Consider the following 15,971-nt stretch of genomic DNA (forward strand, 5'->3'; position numbering starts at 1 on the left):
TATGGCAACCCAAAAGCAAAGCACAGTTGCACAGCCTATACATGAATGCACGCAAAAATAGTCCTTATGAGCCATATGAGCTCATTAAAATAACAGTTAACGTCTCTTAAAATAGTCTTTAAGCGTAGTTATCATAAAGACTACTATAGCAAACGTTATACGATATTTACTAGGTCATCTTATAGCTCTAGGCTATTACAAAACACCCGAAACTATCTGTCAAAATTTTCTGTTCCGTTTTCGTTGTCTTCGAATTGCACGAACATTTTCTCTATTACAAAACTATAAATCTACAAAAATGTTTGCCCAAACTGTGAGAAGAATGTCGAATCGTGTGCCGATGATCAAATTCCGCCAAGGAACAGCTCACGGACCGGCTACCGCCAGTGCCAGCCAGCCAGCTCCAGCTGGAGTCAAGGTATCTTATTATTTCGAAATATTTATTATTCCTAATTATGTATTAAGCCTCCGTATTTCTATGACCACGTATAAGATGTATATTTATATAATTATTAATTATTCTTTTCTTTATTAAATGACCTCTTTCGTAACTTATACGTTCTTCACCACTTTGGAACAGAAAACCAATTCTGTAACCTCAAAATTACCTGATTAGAAAAATGACATAAGAAATCAAATAGTGATCTTCTGCATTATTTTTACTTTATTTTGCAGACAGATAGCTAGTATGAAATAGTAAATAATAGAAAAGTTATATAAAGTTCACAGAAAAGGCAAAAGAACTAATTGATGTATGATGTTATCACCTTGTTGGGGTTTCTATTTAAACTTAAACCATTGAGCCCATCTATTATTCCAAAGTAAGTTTCTTTTAGTTTAAATCAAAGGAAGAATTAATTTGGTTTGTTTTGAAAATAGATATCTGAGTGTTGTTCATCCAATGTCAACAGTAGTTATATAAAATTTCATATGGTCCTCTCACTGAGAAGTGTGTAATAACTGATAATCTCTCTTTCTGATAGATGAGTTGTTTATGTCAAAGGGAAAAAGACTACAACAGATCTATCAGCGATACGCCATTAGAAAGGTGTAAAAGCTGACCACAGTAACAGTGATAACATTAGTTTTATATTCAATCTATTACAAAATCCGTTTTCTTTTAGGGTAAACCAAATGCAGTGGTATCGTCGGCAGTAATTGAGGACTGGCAGCTCCCGAGACGGTATCGGAGGCGCCTGATCTCCGACGAGGAGTGTGAGTTGATCAACATGGGCGGAGCTCCCTAGACTGCCCCCCACCCGTCTCTTGCAATAATACATTGTCATCCTTCATCAAAACGGTACTAATATGAATGCATTTATTGCTGAATTTTTTTATGTTGTTCCTTTAATCTACAAAGATTATTTATTTCATATTATCTGTGATTATGTTTTTCATGAAGATTTCTTAAAAATTCTTCTGTAGCATTCTGATACAAAATTTTCAGTAGTTACATATTATCTGGAATCATTTTGAAAACACTAAAATGTTACAACCACCTCCGTGGTTGAGGGGTAAGGCTCTCGACTTGCAATTCAAAGGCCGCAGGTTCAAATCCTGGGTTCATAAAAATCAAATCCAAAATTTGGGTTATTTCACAATTTATTAACTCAAAATAATATATAGTATACTTGCGGCATGTTTCAGAGTGGAGGATACTCTCAGTATCGCCCTGGTGCATGACCACCATTCAGAATTTGAACATTACTTGAAATGGCTTTGGTTGTGTTTGCTGACCAGATCTGAATAGCCAGGTACTTCCCCACCTGCCTCTTTCCCGTCTTCTTTCCTTCCCCCCTATCTTCATCCTCACAACTCAAGCTCCAGAAGGTTGAGAGCAGAAGGGATTCTTTTGCAGTAATACCTAAATTACTGAACCTAATCTAACATATTATATACTAAACCTTTTTCTGGTATTCTCTCTTATCAAATGTTGGCTATTGTCAGGGCAATCTTCACCCTGCGGCTACAGCGCGGAACAACAATAGTTATAGAGGAGATATAAAAAAAAAACTAGGTTAGGTTTATGGTTATAACATTCAGAGATTACAAAATGATTCTGGATATTATATAAGTACCGATTAGTATTATATTTAGGATTCTTTCAAAACGTTTTTCTCTATTTTAGCAATTAAGAACAGCTTCAAAATAATTCAAATATTAATTTGTCATTGAATCTTTTTTGTTTTGAATTTCAGAAAACAGTTCGTAAACGGTCTACATATCTCAAACAATTAATATTTGCTTTTAGAACTTCCAATAGCTTCAATGAAGAACTGAGAGCATTTATCAAGTATTATTTAAACATTGGTCACGCATAATTTAATACTCTTTGTTTTCTATTGTTAATTGAGATGCGTTATGGAAATTTGCAATAATAATTTGTTAAAATAAAGTGATTATTGATTAGTTTTTATGCCTTGTTTGTCACCTATGTCCATTTGTAATTTATTGTAGTTAAGGTTTGTAAATAAAGTTATCAGTTATCGTTGCAAATAGTTTTATTTACCTATAATCAAATAACTTTCTTCCTTCAGTATTTTTGCAACCTATATTCAACTTTGATTTTGTAAAACCTTTCAAGCCACAAAATGAAAATTTTACAGGAGACGATGAAAACGAATATTTACAAATTCGTAAAACTAATTACAAATCTCGAAGTTTAGTATTAGTAGAATTGCAATTCTATTTATGATTGTAACTGATTTGAGAGTTGAGTAATTTCATCTACACTTATCTGGAAATAAGCTAAAAAAACTTAGAACTCATTTTAGTTTTAAAAATGTCAATCAGCAAAAATTACATTTCCGTATTGTCCTTTGAGACTATTCTATATGAAACCCATAAATACACCTTGAAACCACTGAAAAGTAACATTCCCAAAAAATTTGGCTTGAAGGGTTTTACCAAAACACGGTCTATAGATTTCTCCATTGTTTACAAATTGCCATACTTAACTTTGGAGTTAGTGGCGTTTCTAGAGTAGATTTTATGGAATCAATTGATTTTCGTTTGTTAGTTCCTCTTTTTGCAAACCTGCAAAGATAAGTATGCCATGCCATTTTAACCCTTCAGGCCTCTGGCATTTTAATCGTAACATTTCTAAAAGATGCTGTCAGAAAGTCTGAGAATTTGTGTGTATTTCCACTTCTCAATAAAATACAAATAAATGGGATATTTTTAAACGTACCCAAAAACTAATCATTGTTTTTGAAAGGTGAGGAAATACGCCTTCAAATTTGATTATTAGAAATAAACATAAAAAAATTTTCAATAATTTTTTAAATCAAAAATAAAAAGTTTTTCTTTAGACAAATGTATTATAAAAATTACTGTCATCTCACTTTTTGTCATTTCATATAAAAATAATTAGTAAAAAATTCACAAAGTTTCTTAAATTTTTCTCAAATTGCGGTCGGAAAACCTTTGGTTTCATAGAGGTGTATACTTTAATTATTCTGTGGTTGACTTCTATATTTGAATGTGAAGCTTGGTATTTTTTCTTAATGTAGAATAATGGACAACTTTTGTTGGGAATTTCTACACCAACTTGGCTATTTTCAGCGCAGTAGATCATTTCCATCATGAGCTATGGAGTTTTTTTTGTTTGTTTATCAATTCAACAACACTGTTTGTTCAATTTTTTTCAAAAAGAAATCTTAGGATCAAGGTAAATGAAAATACTAAAATTGCATTGTCATTTAATAAATCTTCTTAAGTTTTTAATTCGATGGACATACAATACATATTACAAAAATATACCTACGTAACATACAATATACAACAACTATTACGGGAATGTTGGAACATTTTTCATAAATTATTTAATCTCATATAAATACAGTACGTACAGATTATATAAAAGTAACAAAGTCAGTACGATTCTAATAATAGCAAACATTAAATGTGGTCCTTTTCGTCGCGTCTTTTGCTTCCTTCTGTCGCTCGTAGCCGTCCTCGCTGTTCGGTGCGAATTTAACCACTCCGTATTTGGCAAACCGTTTCTTCCATTCGCCATCGTGAGGCAGGGTGAGGAATATTTCCTTCAGGGTTGCCTTCAGTTCGACTGGAATGAAGAACATTATTTGAATGATGCATCAATGAAAAATATTTTAAAAGTAGAATCATAAATAAACCACTGACTAGATCGATATATTCGAGCTTTTTGTATGAAACAAATTGGTCCTCTATTTAACCATAGATATGTTAATATATAGACAGTACAATTCTCATTCGGAGTCTACTTATTAGCCTAAAGTATTTTAAAAATAAAAATGTTTGAAATGTCAAAATATTACCCCACAACAGAAAAATGAAAAAAAACTCTGCTACATGTGTACGTAGCAATGCAAAATCATGTGTTTTTGGTTTGAAAATTTGGTCGCCTAAAAATGTTTCAGATGCTTTAAAGAAATATCGCGAGTATAATACATCTTGGCCTTTGAAATAATCGAGTATTTTTTACATAACTCTTTTTATAAGCCCAGAAAAAAATAATTTATAAGGCCTATGAAAAGTGCTTTAAAGTTCAAAATCTCTTACTTACGAACCCATTTTCGGTTATAGTTTTATTCTATAATGTGGCAAATTAAATTATTTATAAAATGATCGGAAAACATTTAAATATTTTTGCCTGAAAATCCATAAAATAAAATAAAAGGCACTTTTTGGCCATGTTTTTTTCTCGCCTAAACCAAAACAACTTTTTTTTTTTTTTTTTTTTTATATTTACTCCACACAGGAGGCCCTGAAGAAAATAATTTCCCTCGGGGCCTATGTCATCTTTGGGGATGCTGTGTGGAAGGTCTTTTTTTGGAGAGGAAGGAGTGAACATGGGTCTTGAAGAGTCCCATGTTGTAGGAGGGAGGAAACACAGAGGCCGGCAGTTCGTTCCACAGCCGAGCTGTTGAACTTAAGAACGAATCGTAGAAGCGACCCGTTCTCATGTGACAAGTGTCAACTGTGTACAAATGTTGGGCGCGCGTTTGGCGTGTATCCCGACTACGCACCGGTGCCGAAGGGATCAATGACGCTAGTTCCTCAGAGCATCTTCCATTGTAATACCGATAGAACAAGGACAGCATACCTACTTGACGCCTGTGCTCTAAAGATTGCAGTCCGTTTGTTAAGATTGGGGAATCTATCAAACGGACCGCCCGTTTCTGCACAGAGTCAAGGGTTTTTTTCAGGTATTTAGGGGCTCCAGACCAGAGATGGCTGCCAAATTCGACAGTAGGGCGCACTTGCGATTTGTACAGGGTGAGCAGTTGTGTACTATTAAAGTATCTGCGGGCCCTGTACAGTACGCCCAGCTTCTGAGAGGCCAACTTTACTCTGGCTTCGATGGAGCCCCCGTACCTGAGCTGGTCACTTATAGTTACACCAAGCATATCAATGGAAGGCCTGTTCGGAAGATTGCTTCCGTTGAAGGAGACTAGATTATCATTTGGATCCCTTTTAGACGTAATCAGACAGGATTGGGTCTTTGAAACATTAAATTCAACGAGATTATTTTTACCCCAGGAGGAAATACTCTCGAGATAACCGTCCATTCTCTGCTTCAAAGCCCTTCGAGCCGTTGGAGTATGTGTGCCCTTTGGGGGCTTGTTAAACAAAAAGCTATCATGAACTGTACTGTCATCCGCGTAACAATGAATCGGTGCACATGTCAAAAGGTCATTGATGTGCAACAAAAACAAAGTCGGAGACAGAACCGATCCCTGTGAGAACTGGATGGAGATAAGCGGGAATTTAAGCCTTATCGCCATCTACGTAAGGAGTATTGTTGATGGCGGCTCGATTCAAAATATTACATGATGTAGTGCATCGCCTTAAGAAGTTTTATTTCAGCAAGACAATAAATTAGATGTATATATACAGGTTAAATCATTAATGATTTATATAATTGTTACGAAACGAAATTACAACTTCACAATGGCTAGTGTAGATTTTGTGATTTCAAAAATCTATGTTTTTATAATTAATTTGTTAGTTTTTCCTTTGGCTGCCTACTAAGTTAATCAAGTCAGGCAAAAGCTTTGACTCTAGTCTAGGCTTTAGATTTTAGTATTCCCCTAGTAAGAAGTTTTGTTTATCATAGGTAGGTATGGAAATAATTTACGAATTTCAGTAGATGTATTTGAACATATTTTCATTGAATAACCAACACCTCTGCCATAGATCTCCCCAAGTGGTTCGCTACATTTGGTGTGTTAGCAGGGGTGCCTGGGTTCACGTGGTGAGGTTTGTTCAGGTCTTGACGGTTGATGTTTCTGGCCTCTAGATTCATCACTCACCCCTCATCCTTTTTTCCTTCCCAGAATTTTCTTTTCTTCCTTTCCTTAAAAAGACTTCCCACACAGAATCCCCAATGATGACAGAGGCCCCGAGGGAAATTATTTTCCTCAAGTTCAACACATGGAGTAAATGTAAAAAAAATGTTTTTGTGTTCTAGTGCTAAAAGTACCAATGTTTCTGGAGTTTTTAAAAAGCATTTTCTCTCCTAAAATAACTGTTCTGACATAACTGAGTTCACAGAAGTTTAAGACAGCAATAAAGCAGTCAATGTTGACTTTGGTATTTTAGCTTCAGCCCACACAGTTTTCAGTTGATTCTCGATCTACAGTTGGTCTCAGGGTTTTCAACTAGTTTATATTTATATTATAACATGATGTTACCTGGTAATCTAGAATTGATGACGACAGGATAGGCAGGCAGGGGTCCAATGGACTTGAGGATGACAATGTCTCGGCCTCCGTCCTGCATGTATTTCTTGCTGTATAGGAGCGATGTGGCATCCACCGAAGCCCATTCCACCTGCTTCGTCAGAACCATCTGCGCTGAAGACATGTGGGATCCAGATTCTGTAACATTAAATAACAATTATTATGATGTCTTTGTCAAAAAACAAAATGCCTTGAGCGATAGAGATTTCCAGGCATTTAGTTTTGGATTCGGTTACGCTCATTCCAAATATTAAATACGGAAACATATAAACTGGTTTAAAACCAATGAATCCACCTATATTTCATCGTTTATCCTATAATTTTAAATTTATAAAAAAAATTATCTTTTAATTTATAAATGTGTGAATCCTGCATGCTATTACCGAAATTGCCCTACCTTGAACTTATTTGGGGCAACATTGAATATTAATATTTTCGTATGTTGACTATGGTCTACTGGAAATGTCTATGGTCACAGGCATTAGAAAGATGCAATTTTTAATGTGTAAACAGATGTACAATTTTTAGAAAACAATTATTTTTTTTGTATTAGGCAATTCACCATTCAAATTAATTTAATAATGAACCTCTTGCGCAATGATTAATTATTTTTTTAGGTTTGGCAAGGACTTCTGAGCAAGATAATATATTCTCAAATAATAATACATTAATATGTACATATTTTACCTAGTGTATTTCCAAAGAAAGTAGCATTCTCTCCCGCATCATGTAAGGCCTTGAGGATTACTACACTGCCACTGAGAGACTCTTCATTGCTAAACGCAAAACTGCTTCCTCGTAGATCTTGAAGCTCTGATACATTGTGTGCCCTGGAATTTGTACATTTTAAATAATTAAATAAATTGCATTATTCTCGTTGACATCTGTAAAACATTTCATATTATACACGGGGTCCGGGGGTAAAGTGCATTAACTTTGGGAGGTGATTCTAGATTGGAAATTTCGACATTTTAAAGGAAGTTTTCAGGTTGAAATGCGAAAAAAAAATAGTTTTGTACGGAAAAAAACAATGGAAATTCCAGGGCAAAAAAAAGTTTCTTGATTATTTGCTAATTTAATTTGTTTTATCAATTTGTCTAACTAACTAACCATCACGCTGTTTCACTGCAGGGGTAGGCAGAGAGGATCACCAAACAACTCGGTCTTGGCATACCTTGCTTCATTCACATTAATACATCGTCTCAAACATACCCTTTTGTTTTTCTAACTTCTTCTAACATTCGCGACAATTTATCAATGGGTATATTGTGAGACTCAAAGAAATGAATACTGAAGTGTACGAGGAAAGTTGCGAAGTATCTTCGTGTTTACATCTAGTTAGTAACTCGGTATAATCAAACCAGAAAAGAGACTTGGTTATCTTAAAAGCACAAAAACTTTGTGTTTATAAGTTTTTATCAACTTCTTCACGGGTCAAGTTGCTTCTCTTTATTACAGATAAAATTGAGATAAAGCCATAGAGAATTAATTGTTCTTACTTTCAAACAAACAATGTACAATTATAAAACAGTAAAATGATTCTAACTTTGTTTACATTTTTTTAAGTATTATATATTATGATGTACATTATAACATCGAAAAATAAAACTATGTCTAATATAAATACATATAACTACGTTGACTTAGTATTTTTTTTAATTGAAAAAAAACTTTTTCTTTTATGTACTTATTCAATAATATTATTTTTTAAATTTATTAAAAAAACGATTTATTTATTAAGAAGTTCTGCTGTGTTATTATTACTACGAGTGACAGCTATTTCGACTTCTGAAGGCATTATCAAAGTGTCCTTCAGAAGGAGAAACCGCTGTCACGCGTAATAATAACTACAAAGCAGAACTTGTTTATAAATTGAAGAATAATATTATTGAATACCTATATAAAAGAAAAACTCAAAATGGAGTTTTACAAATTAAACTTGGTAACAGCAAATAAAAATTTGCATTTCCGCAATCCGTCTTAATATGCTGGTTCAACTGATTCTTCTATGCTGGTTCAACTGATTCTTCTATGCTGGTTCAACTGATTCTTCTATGCTGGTTCAACTGATTCTTCTATGCTGGTTCAACTGATTCTTCTATGCTGGTTCAACTGATTCTTCTATGCTGGTTCAACTGATTCTTCTATGCTGGTTCAACTGATTCTTCTATGCTGGTTCAACTGATTCTTCTATGCTGGTTCAACTGATTCTTCTATGCTGGTTCAACTGATTCTTCTATGCTGGTTCAACTGATTCTTCTATGCTGGTTCAACTGATTCTTCTATGCTGGTTCAACTGATTCTTCTATGCTGGTTCAACTGATTCTTCTATGCTGGTTCAACGTTGGTATGTTAAAACCAACCTTAAAATACAAACAAACGCCGTGGTTATAAGTCAAGTTTTTCACTGTTCCCAACTTTACAAGCCGTTTTATATTTAAACTACGATAATATGACTAAATAAAACTAAATAATTTATACATTAGTTAGTCAATTACAGTCATGATGAAAAATTATTAACCTGCCAAAATCAAGGCTAGAACTTATATCGAGTACTGCTTTATTGTATGGTGTGAAAAAGTATTTTCCAAGTCGACAATTTAATTATGCTCTAAGTGTGAAAAACTGTTGAAATATAGATGAATATAAATAACTGTGACCTCCGTGGGCGAGGGCTAAGGTCTCCACTAGCAATCCGAAGATCACAACTAGATTTTATTTCAAGAATTTGTGTTATTTCATATTAAAATTATCTATTTTATTTTTATTATATCATATTTCGGGTTTAGTAGTCTCACTTTCTCCAGGCATTGAGATTTCAGTATCAACACAAAAAATGTCAGTCCCCACCATCGAAAATGTGCTAGAGCCGCCACTGATAAGAACGAATCAATCGTTATTGTGACTAAATACTAGCTATTGTTTGTAAATAATATCACAATTAATAAATAATGCAGTGTGAACTCACATTTTATCTCTGTGTACGATGATATCAGCGTAGTAGCCCGGCTCATTGTTGACATTCTTGGGATGCGTGAACACGGGGGTGACCGGAAGAAGTTCAGCGAACTGATTGGACTTCTTCAAGTTCATGAAAGATGCAGCTGACATGAACGCTGCAAATAATAATATAAATATGTCAATATTTCTACTAGAAGCGCAGAATAAATAAAGGTAAAAAAGATATAACGTATTAAAAAAAAAAAATGGATTCATATTTATAAGAATGTCTACCAGGAGCACAGGAATAAACATGAGGAGATTTGAATAACCCCCGAGTGAAATAATATCCTAAAAATATGTGAAACCTGAAATAAAATCAATGCGCATAAATTTATAAAAATATCTATTCTACCGGGAGCACAGAAATAAAGAATAGGTGAATAGGTACTTTTACCACATCCAAATTTAAATTCATGATTACTAACTTATAAATAATAAAATGAATACCAACTTAAAAATATTGTTAAACGGAGTGCTGAAAGTATGATGGAGTAAATCAAACTGAACCAAAAAGAATCAATTTTGATTCAAATTTATAAGAATTCTACCAGAAGCACACAAAAGCAATACGAGTATGAAAATCTCCCAAATTTAAATGCAATTTTGATTCAAATTTATTAGAATTCTTCCAGAAGCACACAAAAGCAATACGAGTATGAAAATCTCCCAAATTTAAATGCAATTTTGATTCAAATTTATAAGAATTCTACCAGAAGCACACAAAAGCAATACGAGTATGAAAATCTCCCAAATTTAAATGCAATTTTGATTCAAATTTATTAGAATTCTTCCAGAAGCACACAAAAGCAATACGAGTATGAAAATCTCCCAAATTTAAATGCAATTTTGATTCAAATTTATTAGAATTCTTCCAGAAGCACACAAAAGCAATACGAGTATGAAAATCTCCCAAATTTAAATGCAATTTTGATTCAAATTTATAAGAATTCTACCAGAAGCACACAAAAGCAATACGAGTATGAAAATCTCCCAAATTTAAATGCAATTTTGATTCAAATTTATTAGAATTCTTCCAGAAGCACACAAAAGCAATACGAGTATGAAAATCTCCCAAATTTAAATGCAATTTTGATTCAAATTTATAAGAATTCTACCAGAAGCACACAAAAGCAATACGAGTATGAAAATCTCCCAAATTTAAATGCAATTTTGATTCAAATTTATTAGAATTCTTCCAGAAGCACACAAAAGCAATACGAGTATGAAAATCTCCCAAATTTAAATGCAATTTTGATTCAAATTTATTAGAATTCTTCCAGAAGCACACAAAAGCAATACGAGTATGAAAATCTCCCAAATTTAAATGCAATTTTGATTCAAATTTATTAGAATTCTTCCAGAAGCACACAAAAGCAATACGAGTATGAAAATCTCCCAAATTTAAATGCAATTTTGATTCAAATTTATTAGAATTCTTCCAGAAGCACACAAAAGCAATACGAGTATGAAAATCTCCCAAATTTAAATGCAATTTTGATTCAAATTTATAAGAATTCTACCAGAAGCACACAAAAGCAATACGAGTATGAAAATCTCCCAAATTTAAATGCAATTTTGATTCAAATTTATTAGAATTCTTCCAGAAGCACACAAAAGCAATACGAGTATGAAAATCTCCCAAATTTAAATGCAATTTTGATTCAAATTTATAAGAATTCTACCAGAAGCACACAAAAGCAATACGAGTATGAAAATCTCCCAAATTTAAATGCAATTTTGATTCAAATTTATTAGAATTCTTCCAGAAGCACACAAAAGCAATACGAGTATGAAAATCTCCCAAATTTAAATGCAATTTTGATTCAAATTTATTAGAATTCTTCCAGAAGCACACAAAAGCAATACGAGTATGAAAATCTCCCAAATTTAAATGCAATTTTGATTCAAATTTATAAGAATTCTACCAGAAGCACACAAAAGCAATACGAGTATGAAAATCTCCCAAATTTAAATGCAATTTTGATTCAAATTTATTAGAATTCTTCCAGAAGCACACAAAAGCAATACGAGTATGAAAATCTCCCAAATTTAAATGCAATTTTGATTCAAATTTATAAGAATTCTACCAGAAGCACACAAAAGCAATACGAGTATGAAAATCTCCCAAATTTAAATGCAATTTTGATTCAAATTTATTAGAATTCTTCCAGAAGCACACAAAAGCAATACGAGTATGAAAATCTCCCAAATTTAAATGCAATTTTGATTCAAATTTATTAGAATTCTTCCAGAAGCACACAAAAGCAATACGAGTATGAAAATCTCCCAAATTTAAATGCAATTTTGATTCGAATTTATAAGAACATTTACCGGGAGCACGGAAAGTATTATGATCAATACAGTGAGTGGTTTATTTATGGATTTATACCTCCAAACTTCAATAACAACGAACAGGAGTCTCAGGAGAACGGTAGGTAATTTGAAACGCTTGAATCAGCTGTGGGCGCTGGTGAAGTTGGATACCACGTAAGTATTCCTATGCATACAATGGTGTAAGTTTATAAGGCTATAAACGCGCTATAATTTCGTGGCTTGGCCTATTTAAGCATATCCCTTGCCATACATTCTCATTGATAGTGTATGGCGAGCGATATGCTTAAATAGTGTCTAAGTCATGATGCGTATAGCGTAATGTGTTGCCTATCTTATTAAATTAAAAGTATGTGTAGATATAAACGTTCATTAGAAAACAATCTGAAATAGGTAGCAGTTGTAGACAAATCAAGTAATCCTTTTCCCCAATTATTATTTATATTTCTCAATTCAATTTCTGGTAATACCTTGATCCTCCAATCACCATCATTTATCAAAGATTTTTTATAAAATGCATTTAAATCCTTAAAATAATATCTTTTAAACCGTGTCACATAGCTGTCGTATCATGCAAATGATATCCAACCACACCAGTGCCAATGCCATCTGCTTCGAGCTTTCCAGATTACCTGACACCATCTTGCCACTTTCAATAGTCGTAGAGAAATAGGGTATCCTCAAAATCCCTACCTATATCTGCCTGGTCCGCTTCGAAGGGGTCCTCGCGCCCCTCCAGGGGGCCCGCGCCCCGGCTCTCGTAAGTCAGCGTGCAGTGGCAGTCCAACGCCTTTTCCAAGAGTTCCATGATCAGTTCGTACAGCTGCACCGGGTGCGTGGGGCACATGTAGGTCAGCACGCGCAGGCGGGTCTTGCCGGAGGGGGGAGTCATCTTGATGGGATAGAACAAATGTTTAATACATAGGTAGGCACATAACAAATATATGTTTACGTTATTTAGATAGGTACCTGCCTACCTAATAATACACATTTTACAATATGTAGGGTAAGTACCAAAAAGGTCTCGATACAGTTCGGCAAAATAATGCAGACAAAAATTGAGGGCGCTGCGATCGTTTAAAAGGTTTTAAATGGCAGCACCAAGATGGCTCATTGGAAAATGAATGCAAGTTTAAAAAAATAATGATTCAAGAACGTATTTTTGAGTTTAAACAAAAAATTTGCGGAATTCAGAAATTAGCGGTAGGTACTTTCAATAGTACCTACCGCCAGGTAAATTCTAAAGGTGCATATAAACAGGAAAAAAATTCCACGGACCGAGTGGCGTTTCGCTCCGTTTGCTTAGTTCCTTTCTCCTAATTCGCGGCTCTGCTTGCAGAAATTTTGTAACGCTTTGTAAGGAAGATAATTACGTAGAAGGGCGATTTATATTGTTTTACTGAAATATAAAATATGAAATATATTATGCAGGTACTTATCAAGCGTAATAGGTTCCAATTGCATAAACATGGACGTATGCATATTTTATACCAATGCAGCCATGTGTGCAGAATGTTGATGGTAGTAGAGGTCAATCCATTTTATCCCAGACTGCACGTGTATTCATCAGAGACATTGAAAACAATTATTTTCTACGGCATAATATTATAGACAGCACTAATGATGTCGTGATGAATACACATTATTTTACCTATATTTACATGATTGGTTTAATTTAATCAAATTGTTTTCCCTTTTCCCTAATATTTACCTAACTAGTTATTTGCAGCTGTACAAAAATATACTTTTTGTAAATTATGTTTCAAAATATTTAGATAATTTTTTGCTTTGCGACTGTACATACGGCATATGAATATGAATAAATAGTTTTGTCCGTATAAAAACTCAAAATCTGCGAATCAGGCGCTAATCGGACTTGTAAGATCGAATAAAAAAATAAAATAATCTAACTCAGATTCCCTCTGACTGTCATGAGGACACCACTGTGTATGAGATTGGCAACTGTGCTTTTATGAGTTTAAAAAATATCTGCATACCATACCCTGTGGAAGAAACGGTTGTTCCGAAACCGGTCGGCTTATATAAAAATATATATAGTGGTTCAAACAAAGTAACATTTTTAAATTTATTTACCCTACGAAAAATGAAAAAAACCTTTTTAGAAGTATGCCGATCTGTTCCACTTCGAAAACCCCAAAAATATCATAAATATCTTGATCATGTATTTCCCATGAAAACAAATCCTTAAAAATAATCAAATTAAAAAAAACACATATTTTACTGTGAAAACGTGATTTAAAGAAAAACTGGCAGTTAGTCGGTGTACATTTAAACAACAAATAATCTGGAATTCCTCATAATGTCTGACAGTATTATTATTTTAATTACTACAGTTTAGGATCGTTGTAAACGGAAGTGGCGCCCTCTGTTATTTTCAAAAAGAACCGTTGAAGTTTTCAAACTGCATCCCCGATGAAAAAATGTCAAAAAGAAAATTTAAAAACTTTTACACAATTTTTCGACCCATTTTTATCCAATTTAAATTTAAAAAATTTTCTACTTAAAATAAAATCAAAAATATATTTTTTTAGAAAAATATCCTGATCCATTTTCCGACCATTTTTACAATTTTCATAGAAGAAGTTTTTTCAGAAATATAAAGTTTACCAGGACAAAAAATTCGAATGAAAAACTATAACAGATAAATGTCTCACCAAACAAAACGTTTTCCAAAGTCAAATATAAAGAAGAGAAAAAAAAGTTATGAACCCAACTTCATGAAAGACGATATACCTCAAAATTTTAAAGTTCTCAAACCGAATTGGTTAAAATTGCGGGAAAGAGTGGGAGAAACTCGAATTGTATGTCAGAATACACAATTTCCGCACAATTTTAGTTTTGATTGACTATAAATTTTGTTTATGAAGTTTGTTACCTAAATCAGTTTACATTCGTCTAGTAAATTTCAAATTAACGAAGTTATACGACATTCATATATTATTACGCAGGCACAAAATTATTTTTTTATTTGTAAAGAAAAAAATAATAGGTGTAAAATAATAACTAGGCATCACCTGTGTGATGCCTAGTTTATCTGCTAGTTAAGTATGGTTGTCCCTAATTTGCTGTTAGTGTAACCAATGTACTCATTAATCCCAACACGCCTGGTATTTGCCCTACTTTGTATAGAGTACCTACAGTGTCAATGTTGACATTTCAGGGTCTTCTCTCGATACGGCGAGTTTATTGCGAGCCCTTTGAATACTGTTAAGTTCAAATAAACGACGCGCGACGACTCGATGCGCCGCGACGCCCTTCGAGGTATACAAGAATAAGCTTGACATTACATTTATACTATGAAATACTATAATAGCAGGGGACCCCAATCTGTGAGATCCAAAAATAGTTGGATCATTTACGTAATAATATAAAAATATGCATGAATTGTATTTTAACTATTTTATCTATCTGGTTTTTCGTTGGTATTAACTTTACGATTGCATAATTAACGGCCTGAAGCTGTAGCTATAGCATTCTACTTCAGAGTGGAAGATACTACCAGTATCGCCCTGGTGTAAGACCACCATTCAGAATTGAAACGTTGCTCCAAATGGCTTTAGCCGTGTTTAGTGACTAGATCTGAATAGCCAGGTACATCCCCACCTTCCTCTTTCCCTTCCCCACTTACCTTCAGCCTCACAACATCCCCCAATTGGGGATGCCATAGTCTCACTGGCTCCAGACGGGAGCAGTTGGGACTCTTGTGAGGTTATTCACTATAAAAAAAAAAAAAAAAAAAAAAAAATTCTTCATTATGGGGGTCTTGCGACGTCATTGATAAGAGATATAATATTGTTGATAATTTTCCAGGAATGTCATCTACCAGTACTATTCTATTTTTTCCTACGCAATACCAAGGCCGTTGGGGTGGGGAACCTCCAAAAATATATA

The 15,971-nt window shown here is 33.7% G+C and overlaps 2 protein-coding genes across 2 annotated transcripts in view; one reads left to right on the plus strand and one right to left on the minus strand.

Annotated features, from left to right (window-relative positions):
- The first annotated feature begins 220 nt into the window (after window positions 1-220).
- Window positions 221-2,412, plus strand: LOC149420682 (uncharacterized). Its single transcript, XM_089636267.1, has 3 exons — window positions 221-418; window positions 1,125-1,300; window positions 2,199-2,412. Exons 1-2 carry the CDS (start codon window positions 299-301, stop codon window positions 1,245-1,247), a joined length of 243 nt encoding a protein of 80 aa, XP_089492393.1. The 5' UTR covers window positions 221-298; the 3' UTR covers window positions 1,248-1,300; window positions 2,199-2,412.
- A 1,286-nt stretch (window positions 2,413-3,698) lies between these two features.
- The window catches only part of LOC149420683 (uncharacterized), a 31,342-nt gene continuing 19,069 nt past the window's right edge, over window positions 3,699-15,971 (minus strand). Inside the window, exons 2-6 of the mRNA XM_089636893.1 lie at window positions 12,753-12,951; window positions 9,694-9,841; window positions 7,413-7,555; window positions 6,678-6,863; window positions 3,699-4,066 (exon numbers count right to left, since the gene is read on the minus strand). Of these exons, the coding sequence (XP_089493019.1) occupies window positions 3,885-4,066; window positions 6,678-6,863; window positions 7,413-7,555; window positions 9,694-9,841; window positions 12,753-12,951 (858 nt within the window). The 3' untranslated portion in view covers window positions 3,699-3,884. The remainder of the gene's footprint in view (window positions 4,067-6,677; window positions 6,864-7,412; window positions 7,556-9,693; window positions 9,842-12,752; window positions 12,952-15,971) is intronic.

Source organism: Hesperophylax consimilis, chromosome 10, assembly GCF_061612785.1.
Source record: "Hesperophylax consimilis isolate HC1 chromosome 10, BYU_Hcon_1.0, whole genome shotgun sequence".
Classification (NCBI taxonomy): Eukaryota; Metazoa; Arthropoda; class Insecta; order Trichoptera; family Limnephilidae; genus Hesperophylax; species Hesperophylax consimilis.

Coding starts and splice junctions, on each gene's coding strand:
- LOC149420682 (XM_089636267.1), top strand. CDS start 299: ATGTTTGCCCAAACTGTGAGAAGAATGTCGAATCGTGTGCCGATGATC. Junction 419..1,124: donor CAGCTCCAGCTGGAGTCAAG/GTATCTTATTAT, acceptor GTTTTCTTTTAG/GGTAAACCAAATGCAGTGGT.